Source organism: Taudactylus pleione, unplaced genomic scaffold (genome assembly GCF_031769625.1).
Source record: "Taudactylus pleione unplaced genomic scaffold, aTauple2 ptg000069l, whole genome shotgun sequence".
In the NCBI taxonomy this organism is placed as follows: domain Eukaryota; kingdom Metazoa; phylum Chordata; class Amphibia; order Anura; family Myobatrachidae; genus Taudactylus; species Taudactylus pleione.
This window is the reverse complement of record NW_028284471.1, coordinates 845,672-859,529: the sequence shown is the minus strand read 5'-3', so window position 1 is coordinate 859,529 and position 13,858 is coordinate 845,672. Positions and strand designations below refer to the sequence as shown.

Genomic DNA, 13,858 nt, shown 5'->3' with positions numbered 1-13,858 from the left:
GACTGCACATGGGCACCCTCCTCTCTTTACACACCCCTGCTTAGACGCTAGCAGAAAAAGACACCCTATGCTATTAGGGTTGCACGGGACCTGGTGGCTCGCTCACTCCGGGCATATCGCGCTGCATGGAGTATTAAGTCTATATGAGCAAGGACCAGGTTCACTGACATTCTCGCTGCTCCTTCCGGGAGGGAGCAGCCAGGTCAGCATAGTAGGGGGTGTGGCCTCATAATGGGGTGGGGACGGACAGCTTACTCGACATTTGTGGGCGGAGCGTGGTGTGCGTGACGAGATTACCGGCATTGTGAAGCAGGGGGCGGGGCCAAAATGATGCAATTCAGCGTGAATCACGTCACCAGCCCCCCTTCTGCGGGGGTTTCTCTTGTTACTGCGAGGTGGATAGGATTGTGCACAAAGCTCTGCCCCCTGTTCACAGACGTGTACATTTTCCACATTCTGCCCACTTCACTAGGAAGTGAGTAGAATGTGGGAGTAAGTGTCTACTTTCCAGGGGGCGCGGGGGGTTACCCGCAAAATCTGGAGACTCCCGCAGGTCCCAGGAGGGTAGACAAGTATGACTTTGCCTGCCCTTCTTGGGGGCCAGAAGCGGCACCCGTTTTCGGGAGGCTCCTGGCTGAATCGGGAGGGTACACATCTGTATATACAAACATAGGCTGGTGTGCTTTAAATGCCAAAGGTGCTTTCTAGTGCAAGTGCAGTTATATAAAAGAGCCAGGGCAGAACAGAAGTAGTATCCATTTTTCTTGGCAGTCAACATTAATACAATGTTTCAGCTAAATGTAAGAATATAATTTATTTTAAAAATAAAAACTTTTTAAAAATAAAAACTTTTTATTTGTGAAATGAATATACTGTATGTTCTCTTCCTGTCTCTCTATACTAACTGTTATCTATACTATTTCTTCATTTACCAATTCAGTGTTATTTCATTTAATCCCTAATGTACTCAGGACCTGAATCAGAGACGGACGCAATGGCGATTTTTACGCAGATCGAGCGATTGATAGTGCGCATGTGCAAAAACCACACTGCGCATGCGCAGCAATTCCATTGCGATCACACACGCACAAAGGACCCACTTCCATAGTGAGTGATAGGTAGTCAGCATTTTGGGGGAGGTTACAGGGGAAGAATTGTTTAGAAAAACGCAGACGTGTCTGGCATGGGTGTGCATAAATTAGGCATTGCAATCTTCTGTGCAGAATGAGAACCCTCTGTGTGTCAGGATGTGCGTCGATGGTACCGATGTTTACGCTGCTGCACATAATAGTACAGATATGAGAAGGCAGCAGTGGGCATCCCTATGCTCCGGTATAGTTTGGTAGGCATCAGCATACTTAAGCAACTACGATCCATGAGAGTATGCACTTGTGTTTGCATTACCGTCCGTTTCTGAATCAGGCCCTCAATCCCTTCTTTAGGAATGAGATGGCGAGTGGATCACGGAGAGGAGAAATAACAATGGACCTCATTCAGAGCCGCTCGTTAACAGCAGTACGCTCGTTGCGTTCCGATGTTGAGAAAGCGCGCATGCGTCGGTGCAACACTGCGCATGTGCGTACGGCATATTGCGAGCTTTTTTTGTCTCGTTTGTCAAATTGCGTACAGGAAGTGACATGTCAAATGTGATTGACAGAACAGGGCGTTTTTGGGCGTTGACGGGGGTGGAGATGGAAAAACGCAGGCGTGGCGAGGCGTTTTTTGGGCGTACATACATTATCTGATGCGAACGTCAAATGTGTTCGTACCAAGTTATACGTCACTGGATGATCCTCTTTCCGTTCAAACTGCTCGCACAGCTTGGGGTCTGGATTACTCGACCACATTGGCGATGGCCTTCTCCTCCGTCCCGGCCCTCCACGATGTTTCATTGATTAATCACGGCTTGTCAGAAAAACAATTAGTTTTGTATTGAAAACCAGCTTGTTATGTGTTTTGAAATCAGTTTTTTGGGTTAGCACAAAACCGTACGCAGGTGGAAATCATAGCTGCTAATGTCAGGATTACACAATCAATTAGCGTACATTTGTTGGTCTGTTTTTTTTGGTTGATATTTGGTTTTTGTGCTATTGTAACAATAATGTCATCATGTTTGTGTGTATTTTTCCAGTTTGCTTTTGTCTGGAGAATTTGCATCCTTATGTAAATTTTAAAGTGTTCCTTAAATTGCCCTTTTTTTTTTTTTGTTTTAATTTTTTGGGAGCTCGTTTTTGCCTTGTGGGCCAGGATTAAATGTAAACCATTTCTAAAATAATGTCAGAATACAATATCGAACATTTTTTCAAAATTTATTGGAAACTAAAAACATTTTCTGGCACATTTTTGCCCCAAACAGTGTTATTCCAAAAAAATTTTGAATTTGTGCAAACATAAAAGGTATGGAAACTTAAATCTAAAAATTAAAAACAATTCACAAGAAAGGAGAGGAAAGTTTTGGCCAGAAAGGAATATGGGGCAAGCACAGAAGGAGTGTGGGAAAAGTAGCCAGTGCTGTCAACGTTTTTTCCCCCGTTTGGCTGGGGGAGGGTGGGCGCCAGACCGGGTCCGGGATGTCATTGGGCTGGCTTGTCCAGAGGCAGATGTTGTGGCCTCTGGACTAGGCACAGGGCTAGGCACATTTGGAGGATTGGCTGATGTTGTGTCAGAGGTGGAGGATCCTGATGTTCCGGCAGGAAGGGAGGTCGGCTCCACCATGTGCTGGCGAACGAGCTGCTCCAGGGCATTGGCGATGCGGATGTTGGCCCTGGTATTTTCCGCCAGGGCCTGACCAATAGTCACGTTGGCCGCAGCATTTTGCTCCAGGGCCTCAGCCACCCGTACCAGACTGGCGTCCATCCTCTGCAGAATCTCCGTATGGAAATCCGATTTAAAATTGAGTTCTGTGAGGAGGGACACTGCCTGCGAGGGGGATTGCCCTGGACTGGCTTCTGCAGGGTCCGCAGCCGGATGTACTGGTTCCTCCCCTGCAGAGACAGCAGAAATTCTGCGGCCAAGGCTCCCCTCTGGAGTAGACTCATCCGCCTGTGTCTCTGTTGGAAAAATGAGAAAAGAGTCACATTAGAATCTACATATTGGCACAATAACATTTCAGAGTTGGTGACATCACAATATTTACCTGGGACAACATGAGGAGCCGCAAAGTCTGGCATGTCCGTATCCATGTTGGACACGCCAAACACCTCCACAGCCTGCACACACCCCTGTGCCAGCTCTTCTAAATCATTCAACTCCAATGACACAGGAGTTGAATGAGTTGAATGACGAGTTGAATGAGGAGTTGAATGTCCGCCATTTTTTGTTTCAGGCGATATTTGAAGTCTTGCCATCTGTGGGTGAAAAAGGAACCATTATTCTGGTTTTTTGGGGGGGTTTTGGTTTTAGGGGGGTCAAGTTTTTACTTACCGCCGTTTGACATCCCGGCCTAGACGGACATAATCACCCACCCTATTGACAGCACTGGCTACCTCCTCCCACATTCTCCACTTCTGGCTTGCACTCATATTCCTGTCTGCCTGTGGCAGGATGTCCACACACTTCTGAACCAAAACCTCCATCTCCTTTCTGGCCTTTTCTTTTTCCCTGCTTTGGCCGGAATACTGGGCCCAGCAGCCTCTTCCATGTCATCCTCCTCACCTATTTGTTTAAATGTTGAGAAATTTAAACTTGCAAACTTGCACTATGTTATGTTTCAAAATAATCATTGTTTGGAAATGCATGAAATACTTACTGGCAGACTCTTGGCCATTGTTTCCCTGGTCTGTAGCCATTTCTTATCTCCAAACAAGAAATACACCAGAACGTTTTTTTTGGCTTGTGACGTATTTATACATGCGTCCTTATTTTTCGGACGCATCATTGATTGTGCGTTCCTATGATCCCTCCTTAATTTGTGTGGGAAAATAAACACTATTTATGGCTTGGGGCGTCTCGAGTCGAGGTGGCGGTTGTTGGTTGTTGGAGGTTACGTTGGTCGGAGTGGATTGTTGGCGGGATTTGGATTTGGCGTTGTTTGGAGTTGTTTTTGGTTTGTCTTTTTGGAGTTTTTTTTTCTGTTCGCTTTTTTTGGTGTGGTTGTTTTCTTTGTCGTGTTTTTTTTTGGTAAGTTTTTGGCTGTCTTACTTTTGTTCACTTTGTGTCTCCTTCTTTTTGTGAATTTTGGCTCGTTAATTTATTCAAAAATCTCCTTTGTTAGGTTTCTTTTGGCTCTGCCCCAACGACCTTTTTATCCGGTGACTTATATATCCTCTATTGGTAAGTTTATTTTTTCACTTGTTTATTAAATGTCCATGTTTTTTTTAACGCAACTTTGTTTGACCTTACACTTTTAACCTTTGGTTTTGTGAGTCCGAAATGTATGAACTAATTCGTGCTTTTTTATCTGCGTATTTTTTTACTTGTATTTGCGAACTAATTAGCGCATTTTTATCTGCGTATTTTTTTACTTGTATTTGCGAACTAATTAGCGCATTTTTATCTGCGTATTTTTTTACTTGTATTTGCGAACTAATTAGCGCATTTTTATCTGCGTATTTTTACTTGTATTTGCGAACTAATTAGCGCATTTTTATCTGCTTATTTTTTGTCTTGTATTTGCGAACTAATTAGCGCATATTTATCTGTTTCTTTTTTGTCTTGTATTTGCGAACTAATTAGCGAATTTTTATCTGCTTATTTTGTTCCGTGAAATTGGTTGTGTTTTCCCTTTAGCATTTTTTTAATACATTTGGGCCCAAATTGAGGTAGTCTGCGCACTGTCGTTTTGCTCTTTGCCCAAATGTGTGTTTCTCCCCTTTTCTGTTTTGTCTTGCACCCAATTTAGATTCCTAAATGCCCACCCTAAATTGTTGCATTGTTTATTTGTTATTATTTATAGGTTTGGACAATCATGACAATACCCCGGCATGTAAGCATCATTGGATTGTATCATCAAGCTAAGTAATTTTTCAAATATTTGTGCCCAAAAAAGCCTTACATTCAAATCTTGCCATTTCAGGTTGATCTTGGTCAGATTGTTCTGGCCATGCTCCCGGAAGCCGACCAACCTCAATCTCGTCCCAGGCGTAGGCATCATAGGTGTGCAAGGCCCCAGATATATCAAACACGTGTCACCCTTTTTGGAATGCCCGATGATGAGGTGTTAAGACGCTACCGTCTTCCACCCAAAATCATCATAGACACTCTCTCATTAATAGAGAGTGATCTTGAGCGGCAAATTTACAGTCCTACAGCAATACCACCACTTACGCAATTTATGGCAGTGTTACATTTCTGTGCCTCAGGATCGTTTCAAACAACGGTGGGAATAGTGGCTGGAATCTCCCAATCCTCCTTTTCCCGGATCCTGAGGGCAGTGATGGAGGCCCTTTTCAAGCACCTCCATCATTTTATTCAAATGCCTTTGGATATGGGTGCCCTTAGTGTGGCCAAGGCAAATTTTTACCAAATAGCTGGCTTCCCACACATCATAGGGGTTGTGGATGGTACTCACATACCACTTCAGCCTCCAGCATGGCTGGAGGCCATATTTCGCAACCGGAAGCACTATCACTCCCTGAATGTAATGGTGGTATGTGATGCCTCCCTCCAGATCCTGTCCCTGAATGCAAAATTACCCGGAAGTGCACATGACTCATTCGTCATCCGGCAATCAGGGATATGGCACAAATTAAACAACCTACAAGCTGGTGATGCGTGGCTTCTGGGTAAGTGGAGACCTTTAGTACATAACAATGTTAAGCTTGATACACAGTGATCCTGATGTTGTCACTTCTTTTTCACAGGAGACAGTGGCTACCCTTGCACGCCCTGGCTGCTCACTCCTTATTTGGCTCCCACACCAGGGCCACAAAGTAATTTTAATTCCGCACTTACAGCCACCAGGCAAGTGGTGGAGCGCTGTATCGGCCTTTTAAAAGGCCGATTCAGATGCCTCCACCGCTCTGGTGGCGAGCTCATGTATTTGCCGGATATGGTTTCGAAAATTGTGGTCCTGTGTGGGATATTTCACAACATCGCCATAAGGAGTGGTGTCCCAATGCAGCCAGAGGATGCCTTGCCTGAGGATGGCCCCCCCGAGGTTGATCGGAGGTCAGTATGTGGGGGGGCCATACGCGATGATGTGGTGGCCAGATATTTTAGGTAATTATTGGCACCAAAGAAGTTTTTTGACACAATGTGGTAAGGATTTTTGGAGACCATCTAATTAATTTGTTTTTTGTTTCCCATCTTCTGTTTGATTTCATAATCTTTGGGACTCAAACGATGACTACTTCCTGCTACCCTAAACAAACCTTCATGGGGACACATTGGATATATATTCTGGAACCAATATTGAAACGCAACATTTGTGGAATCATGTTGGCATGCTACTTCGTCAACCAGTTCTTGATTTTTCTTTACTTTTTTCATATGGTGTTTGATGGGTTGTATTTTTTGTTATCACTGTGTGTATTGTTTGTGAGTCAACACTTTGGTTTTTTCGTTATGTTGTGAATAAATGTTTTGAGAGTGTAATTTTGCAAATTTTATTGACCATTGCAAGCAAGTGTAACCAGGTTCACCAACGTTAAAATTGCTTAAGGGTTAATCCTGTAATGACGCAATTTGATCTAAATTTAAATATGCTTTCTGGGTCAAAACAAACACCAAAAGGTATTCTGTACAATCAGTAGGCTTTGTAATCTCGGCCTAAGCAGGTTGCCCCCCAAATTGGAACATGTAAAATGTAGTAATATATAAATTGTCACACACAAAAAAAGGCCAAGCAGATTGTTACTGTTAACTGTTTCATGTGCCTGTTTCCTAAAAATCTACAACACACTATCTTAGTGACATTAATTGCAAATACTTGCTGGAAGAGTCTACTTATGTCAGTGTAAACAATCTAAGATTTGGAGACAAGGAATGAGACAGAACGCTAAGTTTAAATTTTTTATTAATACAAAAATTTTTAAATGAAAAAAAAAAATTAGGGACGCAGGATCACAGACATACGGTCAAGGACCACCAGCAGCCCGATGACGTAGCCCCGCATCCTTTGGACGCACCCGGCTAGGTCCGCCAAACGCCTCTGGTCCTCTGTGGGTTAGAAAAGTGTGGGGCTTAATACATAATTAATGAAACCCAATGAAAAAACAAGCCAAACAAAGGTATCCAAAAATGGCAATATTGTGACCGAAAGCACATTTAACCCAAAAAATCCAAGGACACAAAAATGGACACCCAAAAAATTGCAAAAATAACCAACAATTTTTGACAGGTGGGATATGTGTATGGGGAAATCAGCAGTAAAAGATAAAGACAAACAGAGATCAACACCAAATTCAGAAAAACCAAATAAAGTAAAAGGCACAGACACACGATTAGATCCAAACATTTTAAAAAAACAAAAAAGATAAAAGGGAAACATACCGTTCAAAATGACGCCTGGCCCAGAAGCAACTCCCTCGTCCTCCTCGGAGGTGGCTACATTCCCCAACGTGGTGGGAGGGGTGATTTGGGATTCAGGGGAGGGGGTAGTTACGAGAGGGGTGGTTGGAGGGGAGGGGGAATTGGGATGGAGGGGATGGAGCTCCGACACATGTGCCACAGGGTCTGTGCAGGCTGGGGAGGAGGGGGAATTTAGGGAATTTTGGGGTGTGGATGTTTGGCTGGGGGTTGGGGAGAGGGGCCGAGAGCGCCGTCTTTTACGGCGATGATGCCGTAGTCTTCGCTTTGCCCCTAAAAGATGGAAAACAAATTGTGGTTATTTTAGAACTTGACCTTGTTAAACGCTAATTTTTTACACCACAAATATGTAAACATGTCCATGCAGATATGAGTACAAAGATTAAATAGGCCATACATGAAAACATGCCCATGCAGATATGAGTACAAAGAATAAATAGGCCATACATGAAAACATGCCCATGCAGATATGAGTACAAAGAATAAATAGGCCATACATGAAAACATGCACATGCAGATATGAGTACAAAGAATAAATAGGCCATACATGAAAACATGCACATGCAGATATGAGTACAAAGAATAAATAGGCCATACATGAAAACATACACATGCAGATATGAGTACAAAGAATAAATAGGCCATACATGAAAACATGCACATGCAGATATGAGTACAAAGAGTAAATAGGCCATGCATGAAAACATGCACATGCAGATATGAGTACAAAGAATAAATAGGCCATACATGAAAACATGCACATGCAGTTAGGGCCACAAAGATAAACATGAAAACCAAAGTCAAAAAAACTTACTTTCCGCGATCTGCATGCGAAAGCATGCCAGCAAGCGGGGCGTCCGCCGTTGCAGGTCGGACCACCTGCGCTCCAGCTGGCCGATCTGGCGGCGTGAGCCGAAGGAACGCAGGCGGCCACGTACCTCCGCATATGCGGAACGCTTTTCCCTATTGGTGATGGGGGGAGGCTGGCTGGTGATCCGCCTGTCCATCACCTCAGTTAACACCATCAGCTCGCGCCTGGTGAATGCCGAGGCTCTCATAATGGCAATGGTGTATTTTATTAAAAACAATTTTAATAAAGCCCCACAAACAAATATGATTGGCTAATGTATTTGGGTAATTAACAGGACAAATTCTATTGGTTAGTGTATGAGTCATGTGTTCGACAGGGCCACAAATCTATTGCGAGTTATGATAGGCTTGATGCAGTGACATGCGTAAGCTAATTTAAATAAAGAAATGAACCCAGTAAAATATGCGTGGTTAAAAACAAAGAAAACAAATGGATAATTGGCTCAAACATGTATTTTGACAAATAAAAGCGAATGTTTAAGCCGTACGTATTCTGCAGGTAAACACAAACACGGACAAGAGTAAAGTTTATTGCATTGCAAACAAAAAAAAAAAATGACGAGCAATTAAGATAATTGATATATTGATTGGCATGATACGATTGAGGGAGGTAGGCAGAATAAACGAGCAGGTAATCGAAATCTGACAGGCCCACTTCCGGGTTGAACTTGTGCGTGCGTTCCCTGCAAGCCACATTGGGGATGTACGCTCGCTATTTGGCTCGCTCGTTAGTTAGAGGAGGGGTTGGTAGAGTTTGGGGAGGATGTTTAGATGCGTTCGAAATTACGAGCGAGTGCTTGAATTAACAAATTTCTGTACGTACGCCGAACATACGTACGCCCACTTGCATCCGAGTCTGAATGAGGGCCAATGTTCCTACACTATAGGTTAATTAAAAAAAAATGTCAGCTGATTTAAAAGCATTGCAGTAAGCTAATAATAATATCCTATTTTTCTGTTATTGTTTGTAACACTTATACAGTACTTGTATATGTAACTTATTTGAGTAATATTACTGATGCTGAGTGACAGCAATTGCACATTCACTAAAAACAAGTTGCAATTGCATATGCAACATTGCCACTATTGCATGATGCACCAGGTTCACATTATTCATACGTCAAATACAATTACTCTACATACATTTTTTTTAACCATTTGTTTTGTTCGTGAAATACACTTGTAATAAAATAAGGCAGGGCAGGGTATGTTTGCATTTCCTCCACCCAGGGCACAAGGTAGAGAGGGGAGAGATGTCACTGCTCTGGTGGCACATGTCTCTGACTTGAGCTTCCAGTTCCCGTCCTCCTCTTTTTCTGATATCATGACATCATGTGTTGAGGTGAGCGCAGCAGGGCCTGGCATGGCTTCCATCAGAAATTGTGAACCCCCGTCCAGATTGTTACTTTCTTCTTTGGCTGGTATTTATGTCCTCTACTCTGTAATTTTCGGTCACTTGGAGCACAAGGGTGCGATATTCTGCCGTGCCATGGCGCTCCATCTCTGTGACATCACACGTTGTGACATCACTTATAGTTGGAGCACGCAGACCTACAGGGACTATTCACAGGGGGCCGATGTGCAGGGAAGCCTTGTTTTTAAAAAGTCTGCATCAGCCCGCTGTTGTTACACAGCCTGGTGCAGCCCTCCAGGTATCGACAGTAGGAGCCAGGGGCAAGCCCTACTCTCTGTCTGGATCCAGGGCTCCAGTCCTGGCAGTCCCTCCCTAATGGTGGCCCTGGGAGCTGGCACGGGCCCAGAAGTGTCATGCTACAGCACTGACAACAGGTACAATTCTTGTGTACAAAAAAAACAAAAATTGCTAAAATAAGTATACAAAATGATAAAATATGCATAAGCAATGTATAAAATCAATTATCAACATCAGCGGTGCATTTGCAATCACTGGTGCTGGTGAATGTCATTATCATCATTATCATTGTATACTTGCACCTGACCTCAAGCGCCCACAAATACTACGGCTTGAACAAGCATACAGATGTGTCCTCATATACTATCGCTGCAGTTGTACCGATCAGCCCTTCTCGACGCACCTAGGCCCTGATTCAGAGCCGGTCGCTCTGACAGAGCGCTCTCTCTGAATCAGGGCTGGTCTTTTTTTTTTTTTTAGAACGGCCTCCTGGCCGCTCGCATAGCTGTGGGTGACCACCCACAGCTATAGCGAGCAGCCAGGAAGATGGTCGCAATGGTCAAGACCATCGCGACGATCGGGCTTGCGACGAGACCCTTGTGGTAGGGTCTCGTTGGCGCAAGCCCCAGAGAACTTTCGGCTCAAACAGAGCCGAAAGCTCTCCCACTGACGTCACTTTTGATGTCAGTGGGGCCGCCCCCAGACGGTAGGCGTTCTCATGGGAACGCCTCCGTCTGGGCAGCCACCCCCTCAGCCCGCCCACCAAAGGGGGCGTGCTGTCACTCAACATCGACAGCACGCCCCCTTTGGTGCGAGACCCGGAACGACGGCTTGCCTGTTGCTATCCGGGTCTCGCGCATGCACACAACGGAGCCAGCTCCGTCGTGCACATGCACTCTGGGCCACCATCGGCCCAGTTGCGGGCGCTCAGCGCGTGTGACCGGGTCTGAATCAGGCCCCTAGTCCTGCCTGACTCAGCTTGTTCAAAAGGTTTCTGGAAACTGGACTGATTAATTTCATATGTGACACTTGTATATCTGTGTGCGACTAAGAGCCGTATTTAATTTGAGCGGACCCGCGATACTTTTTCGCCTCCCAGGACTTTTGCCTACTTCGCCTGTTTTGCAGGCGGAAAAGTATCGCGCGTGTGCCCGCGTATTGCCATATTCAATTTGAAAGAAGGTGAAAACGGGACCCAGCAAAACTTAAACAAGCGGAAAGTCATGTCAGATTTGGGGAAATCAGCCTGACACCCCCCAAAAGATGCTCTGACATGGGGGTTTTCTATGATACCCCCTGATTTGGCTTGCTGAAGGTATTTGGTGTTTTTAAACAGGCTCAATAGCTGCTAAATAGCGTTTTTGTATAAGTGGTGCAGAATAGTATTCAGGAGGTTTTTTGCAGAAAATAACTTATCCCAGCAAATTTGGGGTACTTGAAATTGGGGGTCAGCATATTTTAAAGTTGCTAAAGTTAAGTTTAAAAAAACTTTAAAAATTCACCTGTCGCAAGCTCCTGAAATGAAAAAAACACCTGGGGCATACTTGGGGACCCCCCAAGAGTCAAGTTCGCTAGGTTTTAACTTTGTCACCCAACATTTTTTTTTTTGTCCCCAAATTCAAAGTCATTTTTTGAGGTGTTCTTAAAAAAATGTTGACACAGTTTATCTTTGGGGGACTGTCTGAAGGCTACAGGGGGGTTCCCGCAACGTTGCACCCCAAAACCCCAATTCTTCACATTTTTCCGCCTGCTATTCATAGGCGAAACTTTTTCGCCTATTACATTGCATTGACTTTCCGCCTAGGACGGAAAGTCTCTCAAATTGAATACGGTGATACTTTTCCGCCTGGTGAAATGACGTGATCGGCGAAAAGTTTCCTCCAAAAACATGCGAAAACGGCTTTTCGCCACAAATTGAATACGGGCCTAAGTCTGAATCTGTATAAGAAGTGCTACGATGCAGCAGCCTCAGAGTTTTTCAATGCTCAGGTCCGTTGCGCTTTGTATACAGATTTAGTCACACACAGATTCACTAGTGTTGCATATTAAATTAATCAGTGCAGTCTCCTGAAGCAGTTTGATGCATCCATTTGCAACTAAGCTGGGTACACACTTTCTCGATTGCAGACTCATCGGGTAAAACTGTCCCGATCAGCCATGCAGTCTGTCAGCCGCGTACACACTGTGCAGACATAGCACAGTGTGTACGGGCTTCTATAGGATCGGGAGGTCGAACCGATAAATATTAAACAGTACATAAGATGCGACCTGACCCAATCCCGACCATTGCAGGAGTGTTAAAAGCCATTTATTGGCTAACGCTCCTGCATCGGGACAGCGAACACACCTATACAATCCAACGGCCGTTCTGTCGATATTGGATGAACAGCGCGATGATTGTATAGGTGTGTACAAAGCTTTAGACACATTTTGGGTCAAAAAAGATGATTGGCTTAATCTGAGTAGCATGGTACCCTGTGGCTCACCCTCACCAGGAGTCTCACACCGCATGATGTACTAAGGCTAGGTGTTAGAGGACACATCTGTAAATCCTGGTGTGCATATGTTCGCAGTCACACAAACATGCCCTCACTGTACTTGTCCAATGCTAGATTGCTTTCTGCACGATCCTGTCTCTCCAAGCAAGCGGGTACAGGTATGAGTGTCAGATTTATTCAAATATAGATGTGTGCTGGCTGCTTTCTGAATGATTTTACATATTATATGTAAGACCACACGAATTGGCATGGTTCTCATTCTGCCTCAGCTCCTGTATGTTTAATAAACATTTGCCACCCACAAGTTAGCTTCATAAATGAAAGATGGCTGCATAACTACAGATTCTGGGAGAAATATAAAATGTATCATATGTATAATATTGTAATATGTCTAAGGAAGCAAATTATATAGGTAAATTGGATACATTGTGTTTGTATGGTAGTGTGGGACTGAGCCTATAATTTTCCTGTACCCATTGTGATTGCATTACTTGCAATTTGTATGGAACTTGGAAGCTTCTATATCTGAGCACTCATTGACATGTTGGTAATAATATAATATGTAATCTTTTTTTCTTTCCTGCAGGTACCGAATGTATGGTTCAGCTACCAGACCCAGAACGTTACTGGGAACCAGTCTTTGGCACCTGTGTTTTCCTCTTTTCCTTCGTCATACCTGTCTTAATTATCACCATCTGCTACAGCTTGATGATCAGACGGTTAAAGAAAGTACGGGTTTTGTCTGGGTCAAGGGAAAAGGACCGGAACCTGCGCCGTATCACTCGGCTGGTGTTGGTGGTTGTAGCTGTATTTATTATATGTTGGACCCCAATCCAGATTTTTGTACTGGTGCAGAGTCTTGGAGCTAAGCCTGACAGTGATGTAAAAGTGGCTATCCTTCACTTCTGCATTGCACTGGGCTACATCAATAGCAGCCTCAATCCTGTGCTTTATGCTTTCTTAGATGAGAACTTCAAAGCCTGCTTCAAGAAGTTCTGCTTTCCCTCTGCCTTTCGCACTGAATTGCAGATGTCCAACAGGATGTGCAGCATTGCCAAAGATGTTGCCTATGCCTGCAAGAACTCAGACGGTCCAAATAATCCGGCATGACTAGGCATGGAACTGCCCATGATGGGTGGAGAAATAGACCAAGAGGGGACTAATCCACAGGCGGAACTGACACAAATCACTGCTTTGTGACAAAGATAATAAGGGTGTTGAAAGAGACACCTACATTGAAATGCCACAATTAATGTGCACAATGGAAAGTACCATTGAAATCCATTGGTTATTTAATATGGAACTCAGCAACCTCTTATAAGGACAGAGGAAGGACGCTCATCTTAAATAAACAGATTTCTGCCAAATTAAC

The 13,858-nt window shown here is 44.1% G+C and overlaps 1 protein-coding gene across 1 annotated transcript in view; it reads left to right on the top strand.

Moving 5' to 3' along the window:
- Window positions 1-13,596, top strand: part of OPRL1 (opioid related nociceptin receptor 1) — a 129,282-nt gene extending 115,686 nt beyond the window's left edge. The window contains exon 3 of the mRNA XM_088467123.1: window positions 13,073-13,596. Within this exon, the coding sequence (XP_088323249.1) occupies window positions 13,073-13,596 (524 nt within the window). The remainder of the gene's footprint in view (window positions 1-13,072) is intronic.
- The last annotated feature ends 262 nt before the right edge of the window (window positions 13,597-13,858 follow it).